Raw genomic sequence first — 14,392 nt, 5'->3', positions numbered from 1 at the left:
CCCAAATGTAATTTTCAAACACTAGAGGACAGTAGATGCCTTCAGAATAATTTCAGAAGTAGGCCTGCAGGATAATCTTAACTTTTGCTTTCAGTTTCTCTGGTGACCATGGAGATTGACTGTGGAAAGAGCTCCCCTGTTGTCTCACAATTTCCTGTTCTCTTTGTAATTGCTCAAAAAATGATTCATAGAACACCACCTACACACCTTACTTATAAATAAATAAAAAGAAAAGAAGAAAATTACGTCACAGTCTGTTAGTGTGTTAAAAATAAAAATGTGTTAATGCTAGAGATCAGTGTTTCAGATGAAACAGCGTCAAAAGATACTCTTTCTGTAAACTTTACACTAACTTAAACAAGTCATGTCATTTTTATTTGTATAGCGCCTTTCACATCACACATCGTTTCAAATCAGCTTTACAGGAAATCATGATTTAACAGACAATGAAACTGTAATATCTATAAAGTCTTAGAGTTAGAGATGTTGTGTAGTTTGATTAAATACAATTATTAAGTGTGTATAAAAATAATTAAATAATAATTGTATTGAGAAACCGAGTGAGCAATCCGAAGGCAACTGTGGCAAGGAACACAAAACTCCATAAGATGTTGGTTAATGGAGAAAAATAACCTTCGGATAAACCAGGCTCACTGTGGGGTCCAGTGCCCCTCTGGCTAAACAACATGAATATAATGCCAATATTACTTATGTATAGTACAAATCATGGTTTAAAATTATTAAACTAAGTAAGTGTTAAGGGCCAGTGTTTAAACAAAGATTTTGTAAAAATTTTAATATTAATGACTAACGTCTTTGAAGTTCATCCTGGATTAACTGCAGAAGTTCATATAGATGCATTGTCCTTTGTTAGTTGGCTGATGAAGTCTTTTGTTGGCAATTAATTGATAGTCTATGTATTCCATTTTAAGAGTGTAGTCCATCAATAGACCAGGGTGATGCAGGCAGAGATCAATGAGGTGCTTCGCAGTTCAATCGGCCCGGTCATTTCGGTGAGGTCTTGGCAGGTTTGAATAGTAGTACTTTTTCTCCTATTCCACTGTGCTGTATTAGAAATACCAAGCTAGGAAAAAGCCACAAAATTTTTTCACAGCTAAGTGTCTGCCCACTTTGTAATTTGAAGCACGATGTGAAATCAGCACTTATGTGTCCAAAAGAGCACAACACATTGTGACTTTATTAATTCAATCTCTGCATATTGAATGGGGATGTTAATTAATCAATCAAATAGGGAAATCATGTTGGCCACTGGGCAGATTCCAAACATTCTAATAGCCTTAATGGGAAGAGCAAGGACAGAAAAACAGAGAGAGAGAAAGAGAGAGAGAGCACACTTAACACTCAACCAAATGGGCCTCAAAGCCATTTTTAAAAGAAAAGCATATAACATGGGAGTTTGATCACAGCAGGTTAAAATGCAGCATACCAATACTTAATTTGAGATTTTAACAAATAATCATCTTTAACTGTCATTCTAGGTGCTTAGATTGCAAGTGTGCTATACCCAGTTCTATTTTATCATTTTGTACCAAGCATAATGCATCCTGCCTGCTTGCACTCTTCATACATGTCACTTGGTTCTGTGCCAATCTAGCACACAGTGTGCCAGCCTGAATAGGGCTTTGTAAGCTTTGCCATCCTGGTCTCACGAGCCACCCCCAGATGGCTATTCATGGTTTTCCATGATTCCGCCCATTTGGCTGCTGTACAATATGTGTCTGTCAGTGGAACCTCATTGGCATGCACTGGCACATGCACATATATGTCTCAAACAAGTGTGCCTACTTGCCGTGCTTTCGGTTGACAGTTGATTAGAACTCTTTAAGACTGCCAAAAGTTCGTCTAACATGAAATTTTTTTTTGCATTTGTACGTTGATGTACACTAACCAACAAAAATGTGAAAAACTAAATGAGCTAGTATTATTTGTGTCAAAACATAAATAAAAAATGTCCACTACACTGGACTAAAATGAATTGCTCGAACTTAAGGGTAATTAAAGGGGTCATGACATAAAGAATCAAATTTTCCTTAATCTTTTGACAAGAGGTCATTGTACTACAAAAACATACAGTAAGTTTCAGAACTCAAAACTTTCTCCGCACTGCAAAAAGAGCATTTGTTGAAACCAAGCCGCCAAAACGACTCATTCTCTACATCCTCCACATTGTGATGTCACACTGTGATAAACATTTGCATCAGACTGCCTCCACAACAACACATCAACACCTACTTTACCTTATCACTTCCGTAGCCTGCCCAGCAGCAGTGAGCAGTCCAAGTAGGTATAGCTGCAGGCAGGAGACCTCCAGAAGTGGGTGGAGTTAATATAAAAGGGGGTTGCAGCAACTCCAAAAGGGGGCGGCACTTCCACTCACGGTTAAAGGCCTTTGTACAACAAACGCAAATTTCCGGCACGATTTCTCACTGCGATCAACATTTTGAATCTAAACAATGGATTCCTAACGAGCCATTTTCACCTGGAGCAAACATTCACACCGAATCGAGCGGCAGCAAAGCTTTGTTTCACGGTGAGTGTGTCGATTTGTTTTCTTTGCACGTTGAAGAAATGCCCTGACCAATAATAAATACGCTTTAGATCACATGTAGATCGCATAATACACAATTAATTAAAAAATTAAATTAAATGTCAGAAGCTGTTGCAGTTGGGTTGGGGGTGATGTGAAGTTGTCGACCAATGTGTTTCACTATTCCCCTTCTGCATATCGCAGCCCCCTTTGGCATATCACGGCACCGTTTTGCTGCCCCTTTCAGCTAATCGTGTCCCCGTTCATCAAATTGCGGCCCACATTGGCATTTCGCGGCCCTGTTTTGCCGCCGGCCCATGGGGAAAGTCCCAGATCTCCCGATGGCCAGTCCGCCTCTGTGCGTGGCAGTTGCATATAATTAATATTGTTCAAAATGATAACATGTTTTAACCATGTTAAACATGGTAAAACATGTTTTACACTTGATTCTTTCTAATCACCCCTCAGACTGTGCATATACTGTACATGATAATACTGTCAGTCAGCTTGTCCAGCAGGTGAACCGAAATAGTTTGTGAAGTGTCTCGAAAGTTTTCACCTATCCTACCGTACCGTATCTACTGGTAAAATTGCTTGTTGATTAGTGCGTCCTATTGTAAAGGTGTGAATGTGCTAACGGCGAACGTTTGCTTCACCTCTCATAATCACATCGTGTTTGGTGTGAAAAGGCCTTGAGGTTAAGTGTTGGGTTAGGGGCTCCCTATATCTTTGCACTTTTTGGAGCTCTGCCTGCAGCTATATCCTTCTCAAGCTGTGAGATGGCAAGTAGAGGGAGCAGGTCAATCATGAGCAGAAAGCCAATCATAACAGTGGGAATTTACTGTCAAGTCTTAGGGGGCTTTCACAGTGGGCACGTTTGCTGTGGTCCAATTCCGAGTACGATTGTTCCCGGTGCCCCCTGCAGCTTTGGTCTGGTTTTACACTCACTTGATTCTGTCGAACCCCGGTCCATTTGCGTTCATCTTACATCATCACAAACACGCATGGAGAACACAACGCGACTCATAATACTTTTTGTTTTTTTGTTATTTTGGTGCCATTATGCACAGCAGAGTGAACGACAACTGCATATATGTGCACTTCATGGTGTAGCTCATCAGACGTCCAGGGGAAGGCGACTTGCTGCTGCTTGCAAACTGCGTCTTTTGAGGAGACAGCTGATTGCAAGGAATTCATTTGCATCTTTGTTTACACTGCATGCTTACTCACGCTCGTGTCCAAGGTGAAGTTATCGCCACTGTCATCTCCTATTATACCCTATATTTATAACCTATAATAGTATGTATATATAGTATTTATAAGGTGTATAGATAGATAGATAGATAGATTGATGTCGTCATTGGCTAAAACGCATGCGCAGGTTAGTTTACTTCCTGAACGAGTACGCACCCGAGTCCGTGTTGCTTTCACATTCACGCGAATCGCGCTACAGTTCCATTGCAACCGAACTCAGACCACCTCCTACAGGTAGTCTCGGGTTCGGTACCACGGTGCGCTCCCCGGTCCGCATGACAGCTTTCACATTACTAATTTTTCATGCGAACCGTACTGTGTTTTTAACTAAACTGCCAGTGTGAAAGCACCCTTAAAGGAGAAGCAGCAGCAAAACCCAGCATTTCTGACAGAGGGTCAAAATGAGGGTGGGAAATGATCATGTTTTAAAAATATATGACTGTTTTCTGTGCATAAAAAAGGCATGTCATGACCTCTTTAAAACTCCTACAGTATCTACAGCCTATCTATGAGGATAAATATAGCAGAAGCTATGTATGCATCTCCCCTCCCTTTCTGAAAGCATCCGCATCCCTCCCTACAGAACAGATTACCGTCTGATGAAGGAGGAGCAGGAGGGACCTGCTAATGTCGTGAGCTACGTGCAGAGTTTACACCCACCACCAAAAATCTCAATCGGCTACCCCATGCAGACGCTTGTCAGGAGCTGATACACCTCAATACTACAGTTTCACGCCATTTGATTAGCGAACGCAGTAAATTTAAGCTAGTTTCAGTTGTATTAGCATCCATGTACTTACAGTCTGCGAAGCTTGTGTTTATATGATCGACAGATTTGTTAAATAACGCGCGAGGGTTTATGCACACCGTTCAGGACGTGATTGATTTATTTGCCATCAGTTGTGAGTAAAAAACGTATCATATTGCAGAGGCGCTGAATCGGAGTTGTTTTAATCAATTTTGGGTTTCGGATCGAGCAGGAGGAGTGGCGGAGAAAAGGCTGGTAAGTCCCTAATACTACACCTCTACATGAACTATAATAATAAACACAGTCCTATCTTTATTACACTCTAATAACTGCCTCATTGTGCATGTTTATTTGAAGTGCAGCAGTTATCGTGTTGATGTAATCGTGTTTGATCGTGTTGCCTCAAACCCCTACACTGGTTTTATGTCCAGTAACGTTATAGACTCCCGTTAGCTTACTGATGGCTAGCGATGTGCCTAGCGCGCTAATATCAGTCTGTTTAAGTGTTTTGTGGAGTTAGGCATCTCATGTTTATTTTAATTACAGTTAGATATATTTGAGTTTGTTTCTGCAGGCAGATAGCATTCGTTGTTTTGTATATACTGAGACGGCAGAGACAACGCCTACTAATACAGATAAACCCAGAATAATGTATCCAGCAGTGGATTCAGTGAACTAATTCGACCTAAAAAAAAAGCCTTATATCTGCTGATGTGTTACATGCTTTCATTGCGACGGGCTCTTTTTTTTCCTTCTGAATACTCGTGTGTTAACGGTTCATTCATGTGTGGTGTCAAACTTCTCGACGTCATAATGACAATAAAAGGAAGCGCGCGAGCAGAATGTTCGATGCGCTCGCTGGCCTGACCCCAGATGTTTGTTTACCACGTGCACCTATTACACAATATAAACACAATAGTAATTTATGCACTTCATTATGAACTCCAGCACTGGAGAATGTTTAGTTACTCAACCTTCAACCTTTATTTATATAGCACATTTAAAAGCAAAAGAAGTTGACCGAAAGGGCTTTACAAATCAATTAAAAATATACAACGACAGAATTATATGCATGTACAAAATAAATAAATAAATAAATAACTGCATCAAGTATTTACTTGAAAAACTGCATCAAGTATTTACTTAATTTAACATATTAAAAGTCCTATTCAGATGCTAAAGTAAATAAATACGTTTTCAAAGAGGATTTAAAAATGGCTATTAAAAAAGCTTACCTCACATGGTAAGGGAGACTATTCCAGAGTTTAGGACCTACCACAGAGAAAGCACGATCACCCTTAGACAACGAGGAGCATTCAAAAGAAGTCGATGAGAGGACCTGAGTGCTCTGGTGGGGGAGTAAGGGACGAGAAGATCACTGATGTATTTGGGTGTGAGACCAGATAGTGACTTGTAAACAAAAAGCAGAATTTTAAAATCGACCCTGAATAGCCAGTGTAGAGATGCTAATATAGGGGTAATGTGATCCCTCTTTCTTGACCCTGTCAAAATCCTAGCTGCTGCATTTTGAACCATCTGTAGGTGGGATAACGCATAGTAATGGTGCATTGAGACTTGATTTGATAGATGCTATCATAAGGTTAAACCGATAACTTAAAAAAAGAATAATAATTTGATCCCCTTTTCTCCCCAATTTGGAATGGCCAATTCCCGCTACTTAGTAGGTCCTTGTGGTGGTGCGGTTACTCACCTCAATCCGGCTGGTGGAGGACAAGTCTCAGTTGCCTCCGCTTCTGAGACCATCAAGCCGCGCATCTTGTCATGTGGCTCGCAGTGCATGACACTGTGGAGACTCCCAGCATGTGGAGGCTCATGCTACATTCCACGATCCATGCACAACTTACCACGTGGCCCAATGAGAGCGAGAACCACTAATCGTGACCACTTAAAATAATGAAAACCTGGCTTGCATTATCACTGTTAAAAAGTGATGAAGACTTGTTGCCTGACCTGACCCTTAGAAGTGACCTCAGTTGGTGTAAACTAATGTAGTGAGTCATATTAAATGATATTTCTGACTTAAAACAAGTCAGTTTAGATAAATGGATCTCAGCTTATTTTGCTTCAAGGCTTTTACATTGGACATCTATTGTCGAACCAAAACGGTATAAATGTTGCATGATACGAAAATAAATGTCCTTAAAATCAAACATTTACATTTATTTTCAGTGGTTTCATACTCTTAGTGCCCATTAGTTCACCATGCAAACCACACTGTCAGCACAGACAACTTTTTTCTTGTCGCAAATGAACCCAAACCATTTAATGTGGTCTGATGTTCCATATTTTCTTTTACCTTCATTTTGTTCATGGTTTTCGAGGATGACATGTAACACAACCTGTCTTTGCTGGCATATTTGCCTGATTTGGCTTGCTTTTATGGAACAGATGAATTTGCATCAAAATACCATAGAGTTTTATTGGTTGCACCAATGATCTCAACAAGAAAAAAACAAAACATGTTTTAAGTCTATGTGTTTTGCTATCATACCTATGCACAATTACAACATATGATTTGTTAAATTATATTATTTGCATTTAGCATTTTTAGTTTTATTCTGTCTGCAACAGACCTGCGACTCATTTTTAGGAAAGCCAAAGCACAGCATTCTTCTCAGTTTGTCATGGCAAGAAGCAAATTAACTTCCTTTAATTGCTTCACTGTCTCACATCATCAAGTGGGCAAGTCTGGTCTCCCGTGCAATAAAAATGTTTTTCAGTCTTGTTGGTTGAATGGCATGTACAGCGTCTATTAAGAACTAATCAGGGATTTGTTTTTGTGCACAATGTCCAGAGATGTCAGTCTGCCTTATGCCATACTGGCTGCTCGGTAATAGACAATGAAAAGAACAGTCCCCTGTGGTGAAGGGGTCAACAGTGTGACCTTATTTGAAGCTGTACTTAAAAACTATTAACTTTTGTCTACAACTCAGTAGGAATGGGTAGATAACGTTTTTCCGATGCATCGCAAACATCATTTTAACAATCTCGATATCGATTCGTAAATCCAAAGATCGATCTTTTATTAAATGCTCAACTCTCTACAAATCACTCGCATATGAGCCCACATTTCACGCTATGTGACTTCAAATATCTGTGATTAGCCACTGGCTGATAAATGTTCAGATTTCACTCACCAGTGATTGAGAAGTATATTGGTTAAAACAACAAACCATAAAATTTAATTCTAATCACGAATAGCAAGGATGAGGTAAAGAAGCAATTTGAGTCCTCTCTTGTTAATATGCGCTCATATACAGACACTCTTTACAGAACTGCCGGTTTTCTTAAACAGACAGTACTGTTTTTTAGCATGTGTTCTAAAAATGAATGTAAATAATTGTAAATAGTATAAATAATGTATGTAACAAACTATAATATAGGCAATATAATGTCATATTTATTGATGGAATACATGGATTTGTAAAAAAAAAAGCTTAAATGTGACCAAAATTATGAAAAACAAATAAAATGTAATTTGTGAAATCAATATTTTCATAATGCACCTTGTTAGAAGGTCGCATGTATAAATAACAGCATTAGCTGAGAGAGAATTTCTTTCATGTGTAAGCAAAATGGACATAATAACAGAAATAAACCCATATGAATCGATATCTAATTGAGAGCTTATGAATCGGAATCGAAAAGAATCAGGAAATCTGTATCAATACCCAGCCCTTTTAACTCACAGTTAAAAGCAGTTTACTAAAGGGGCAGTTGAGCCTCCTATCTCAGTCACTCTGAATTCACTCTTCGTCTAGACATATGCAAGTTTGTTAACTTTTAAACATGCTGACATTTAGAACCAATAACCTTGTACAAACTGCTTGTATGGAACTGTATGATTATGACTGACATACATTAAGTTTGTGACTTGGAGGCTATTTAACATGCAAATGAGCTGTTGAACAGATTTTAGTATTACGCATGCCAGATATGACTCATGGGTCATTTGTGTTAACTGTAGTAAATTCAAAGCCTAATTGCTTTCCTCTCTTTAAAAGACCAGACATTAAAAGATTGGACTGAATAGAGAGTTTTTTTTATTTTTGTTTTTTTCATCAGCTGGATTTGCATGTTTGTTCTTTTTTATGAAAAAAAAAAAGGTAACTTTAAAACGACACAGATGTGAATTAGTCATCATGTTTTGCAGCCTCCTGAATTCTGAATCCTGCCTAAAACCTACAGAGATTATATATCTGTCAGTGTAAGTGTTAAGCACAAATTTACCTCTCACAAACACAAATTAACATGTTATAATGCTTTATAACACATTTGATAGCTGAGGTCTAGTTCATATAAGGTTAATTAAAGGAACAGTTCACACGAACATTAAAATTATCTCATCATTTACTCACCCTCTTGCCATCACAGATGTGTATGACTTTCTTCTGCAGAACAAAAACAAAGATTTTTAGAAGAATATCTCAGCTGTGTAGGTCCATACAATGCAAGTCATCAGGGTCCAAACCTTTGAAGCTCCAAAAAGCACATAAAGGCAGCATAAAGGAATCCATATGAGCTGGGCGGTATAATTAATGTCTTCTGTAGCGATTCAATAGGTGCATGAGAGAAACAGTTCAATATTTAAAACTTTTAACTATTAATCTTTGCTTATGGCCAGATCACCTATATGCTTCTTTAACTGATCCTGCTCGACCTGCTCCGATCAGGATTCGAACCGCTGTCAGCCGTCATGGGAGGCAGTCGTGCTAATGAGTAGGCTAAAGGCTACAGCCTCTAGTGTCAACGGCAGTGCACCTCTTGAGGCCAGGGGAGTGAGGTTTACATACTGCACAGCTATCACGTACCTGCTGGCTCCTCCCACTAAACTCCCATCTGTGTCATGGCACCACTGTAACTAGTCCTACTCTACACGCTCCGAGCGGGATTTGAACCAGTGTCTCCGGCATGGGAGGCTAAAGGCTCTAGCGCCAGTGGCTAGTGCGCCTCTTGAGGCCAGGTGAGTGAGGTTTTACACATACCGTTACACATCCACGAGAGGGTTGATGTTCATGTAATCGCATTGGTATGTTCATGCGAGAAGTGATGTACTTATGTGAAATGATTTTTGAAAAAGAAACAGAAATAAAAACAAATTTATATCAAAACCATTGAAGCTTATGTACAGCGTTCCTCCTCCTCGTCTGTTGTAAACAACACTGCACATGCGTCAGCTCTTGCATAAACATGCCAACGCGCTTGCGTAACACAAGGCTGTGTGAACTTAGTAGCGAAGATTAATAGTTTAAAAAGTTACAAATATTGATCTGTTTCTCTCACACACCTATCGTATCGCTTCAGAAGACATTAATTAAACCACTCAGGTCATACAGATTACTTTTATGCTGCCCTTATGTGCTTTGTGGAGCTTCAAAGTTTTGGACCCTGGTGACTTGCATTGAATGGACCTACAGAGCGGAGATATTCTTCTAAAAATCTTTGTTTGTGTTCTGCAGAAGAACAAAAGTCATAAACATCTGGGATGGCATTAAGGTAAGTAAATGATAATAAACTTTCATTTTTGTGTGAACTATCCCTTTAATCACTTATTGCTGTTATCAGGATTCTCCATATTCTTAAAGTCAATGTGAAATGTTTTTCACATCTCATTTTACTTCCTGACATATTTAAGATTAAAAAAGGAAATTCAACAAAAAATGTAGGGGGACTTTTATCCACCAGGAATTGATTGGATCATGAAAAGTGGGTGTTACATAACTGAATAAATCCAGTTGGTAGAAGAGGAGAGCTTGAAAAGGAAAGTATTTTCACAGGATGAGCGAATTGTTACATTTTGATAAAATATTAAAAAAGACAAACTTTATTTTTCCTTTCTTTTTTTTCTTTTTTTAAATGTGCACAAATGCATCATGCACAATAAGACCAGGAGTATGCTTTAATGAAGTAAAAAGGGTTTAATTTGATTTCATATTGACTAAAGAATAAAAACAAATTTTTGAATGATTGATCACTCAGCTTAGACAGTTTCACAATCTAAGTCACAATTAGGGATGGGCATTTTGGTCATTTTGTCTACTCGAGTACTCGGACTAATTACTTGTCGAGTACTCGAGGGGCATTGATATGTACATAACTGTACATATAATAACATGCCTGACAAACGTCTTTGGCTGCTGAATTGCATCTTGTTGTTCAAGTGTATCATCTATACATTATTATAGATTGTTATAAAATAATCTGTTACAAAATGTACAAAAGATTGCATAATCAAAATATAATGCATCAAATTTTGTCATTATGTGAAGATTCGTGAAGAATGTGCACAACGTGCGTCTCTGTCTGTTCTTCCTTCAAGTTACCATAGTAATCTTAGTAAGCACGCACCAGTTTTTTTAGTGACTGTCTGAACCATCTATTTTCCTGTGGGGAAAGCCGTGATGCTCCATGTTGTTGCTGTGATGATTCATAAAGAGTTCCATTCAACTTGGAGTGTCTGAATTTCCACCTTTCAACTGAGGAAAGTGCAACTGAATGAGACTTTATGTCAGACTTCTAACTTGGAAACTCGTGCGGAAATCTTCAACTCCCATTTCGTCGAGATGCAGTTGTGTGTTATGTGACCCAGGGCAGTGAGGTTTACAGTCAGTGACAAACATTGACTTTTATTAAATAATATTAATTTTCGATTTTCTTACATAAAATGATAATAAAACATGTTTAGCAAACGTTTTGCAGAGACAGGTGTTCAAAACACTGTTAATTACACTCTTTTGGTTATCGTAATGATAGCATTGCAGCGTCGCATATCAGTTTGGTTGCTATGAGACGTCTCTGACAATCAATGTACCCCTCAAAATCACAATGTAATCAATCTCAAAATTTAAAATAAGCTCCCTCTTTGACACGTTTGTGTTTAGTTGTCAGGTAATTGTCACTGAATTTAGAATTAAGTGAGAAGTCACATCATGCATGATCATCATCGATCACCGTTTTCATGATCGATCATTGCTGCCACATCCGAGTACCAGAGTACTCGAGTACTCGTGCCCATCCCTAGTCACAATGTAAGTCTTCTTATTGCTTTTAGTAAACTGCATGGGAAATGGAAGCGTAAGCGGTAGTTCTAGCAGGAAGACTCTGGATCCTTACGCTTTCATTCAATCAGGCATCTCATCCAATCACAATACAGCTTCCACTTTATAAGCCTACACACCTATCTCTATTGTTTGCATACTTCCGTTGTTTTCACCCCCCTCCACCCCATCTTCACCAGTTTAGGTCCCATCCTGGGTGGGGGAAAGTTCTGCTCCCCTGCCGTCATCGTCTCCGGCAGGATCTGACGGTTCAAGCAAGTATCTGAGCACTGTACCATAGGATGGGGTTTATGCAAAATATTATACGTTTCTCTACAGCCGTAATAATTTCAATCATCCAGAGTCTTTTCTGATAGAAATAAGGGTGTGCATCATGTGTATCTCTTTTATAAACAATTGCCCCAGAAATTCTGGTATCTGGTGTTTGTATAGACTTAGAATCCCCTTTGTGCTGTTTTAGATGTTCTAATCCTGTACAGTTAGAAACTAATCCGAGTTAGAATCCAAGTTATTGTATATGTGTACAGTAGGCAGTGTTGGGTAAGTTACTCGAAATAAGTAATCTACTACAAATTACTCATTACTTCTCTGAAAATGTAATCGGATTACTTTACTGATTAGTTTATCTAAAACATAATCACATTACTAATTATTTTACTTTTATGTTACTTTCTAAATCACTTTTCATAGAAATGTTTTTGATTTTCCGCTCAAATTCCAAATGTTTATATTTCCTCGCTCATTGTCGCGCACCATTCTGCAGTCACAGAAACGCTAACAGACGTACATATGAATTCATATTTTAAATGTATTATACATATTACTTGAGCACAAGTAATTACTTTCATTGAAAGTCAGTAACTGTAATCTGATTACAAGAATTTAAAATTTAATGCTTTACTTTTTTTGAATAAAATGTAATTAGAACACAGTAACAAATTACTTTGTAATCAGATACACCCAGCACTGACAGTGGGTATGCATGGTATCACAGGATGTACAGAATGTGAAAATGAGAAATAAAGACCAGTAGAAGAAGGACTATGGCAAAAAAGAAATAAATAAAAAAGTTGTTTATGAAGGTTGGAGGCCTGCGAGGGGGTAGAGGAGAAAGTCCTGTGGGGAATGTAGGCTGAAAGGGTAAACTGGGGGCATCAGCTGCTGGTGTCACTTCTGCAGCTTGTTTGTGTCATCTTATGTTACTGTTTAAGCTCACAAGACTTGCCCTCTTGTGTAGATGTAGGATCACAGACCTCCTAATCAAAGCAACTGCAAGACGTCAGCTTGCACCTGTATAGCTTTAGAGAAGTAATGCAAAGATATGCTATATATTTGCATGTACAGGATTCATTTACATCTTAAAACTTTTAGGCTAAATCGCATCCTCTTAAATCACATGCTGACAAGGCAGTTAAAGCTGACATGTATTCAGTTAAAAAGTTAGTTCGCCCAAAAATAAACATTCTGCCATTATTTTCTCACCCTCATATGGCTTCAAACCCGTATTACTGATCTTACCTCTGTGGAACACAAAAGGAGACGTTTTGTAGAATGTTGACGCTGCACTATTTCATCGAAAGCATATAGTGACCATTAGATGTCAAACTCCAAAAAGAACAATAAAGGACCATAGAATTAGTCTATATGACTTATGTGCTATATTCCAACAGCTTTGTGTGAGGAACAATCTTAAATTTAAGTTGCTGAAAATCTCCCCTTCTGCCGCAGCTCTCGAAACCCATTCATGCTTGCGTATGTTCAAAAAATTCATCAGTGTTCTGGTAAACTTCTTTTGTGTTCTGTGGAAGAAAGTCATACAATTTTGTTACAACATGAGGATGACTTAATCATGACATTTTAATTTCTGGGTGAACGTTTTCCATTAAGGCACAAGTTTTGTCCCCGCCTGCATTAATTTATCTATATATAAAAGCTGGCTCTCCTCTTTCCTGTCTTATCCCTGACCTGCAGCTCTGCTACTCCTTAAAGTGGATTAATTAACTTATGGAGTAAAACACCATTGCCCTGCCTAAACACTACATTAATCTCACTGCCCGCACACTGAGCCAAGACAAATGCAGGAACTTTTCCTTTTTTTATATCTTTGATTGTTTATATTATAATAGAGGTTGTTGCATTGATACAAGGTGTGTCTTCCTGTTGTTGTCATGCACAAATTGAATGCCTGATGTAATGTGATAAAGATCTATAAGAGGCAAAATTGGCTTTTCTACCTTGAAAAGTCAACCTACTTCAACTTGTGCTCACAGGAAAGAGAAGCAGTTGAGTTTTTGCTCAATGAAACAAGGCAAGGTTGTCCTGGCATTAAGAAATTCTTAGAATTCAAGCAATTGTCAGGCCTTTTCTGCATTGTACAATTTATAGAATACCATTTTTTTACTATGTAACAACAACAAACTGTTAAGTCCATCAGCAATGTATGCTTTTTCTGTGGATAGCTGATATGGGATGCTGTACAGGGTTTCATACGTATATAATGTACAAGAGTATATAAAAATGTATAGTAGACTGGAGTTTCAGTCAATGCTCAAACATATCAGAAGATGAATTTTCAGCATTAAATTTCACCTTTTACAGTAAAAGGTCCAATTTCATATTTATTTATTTTTTTTATTTTTTTATTTTTTTCATGATTTGACACAAACATGCCTAAACTTGCATTTTGCTTGTCATTGGTACATTAAAAGCAAAGTTACCATGTCGAAGTGTCTAGTTTGTTTGGCTACAGATTGGCGAAACGGC

General features: G+C 38.2%; 1 protein-coding gene across 2 annotated transcripts in view; it reads left to right on the top strand.

Moving 5' to 3' along the window:
• Positions 1–4,404: 4,404 nt before the first annotated feature.
• LOC127444431 (RING finger protein 24) overlaps positions 4,405–14,392 on the top strand; it is a 47,766-nt gene continuing 37,778 nt past the window's right edge. Inside the window, exons 1-2 of one of the 2 annotated variants that reach the window (XM_051703800.1) lie at positions 9,502–9,534; positions 10,031–10,067. In XM_051703800.1, coding sequence (XP_051559760.1) covers positions 10,057–10,067 — 11 coding nt within the window. In that variant the 5' untranslated portion in view covers positions 9,502–9,534; positions 10,031–10,056. Of the gene's footprint in view, positions 4,806–9,501; positions 9,535–10,030; positions 10,068–14,392 lie in introns of those variants that run through there. The other variant, XM_051703801.1, reaches the window with a different exon arrangement.

The sequence above is a fragment of the Myxocyprinus asiaticus genome, chromosome 7, assembly GCF_019703515.2.
Source record: "Myxocyprinus asiaticus isolate MX2 ecotype Aquarium Trade chromosome 7, UBuf_Myxa_2, whole genome shotgun sequence".
In the NCBI taxonomy this organism is placed as follows: domain Eukaryota; kingdom Metazoa; phylum Chordata; class Actinopteri; order Cypriniformes; family Catostomidae; genus Myxocyprinus; species Myxocyprinus asiaticus.
This window is presented reverse-complemented; position numbering and strand designations above follow the sequence as displayed.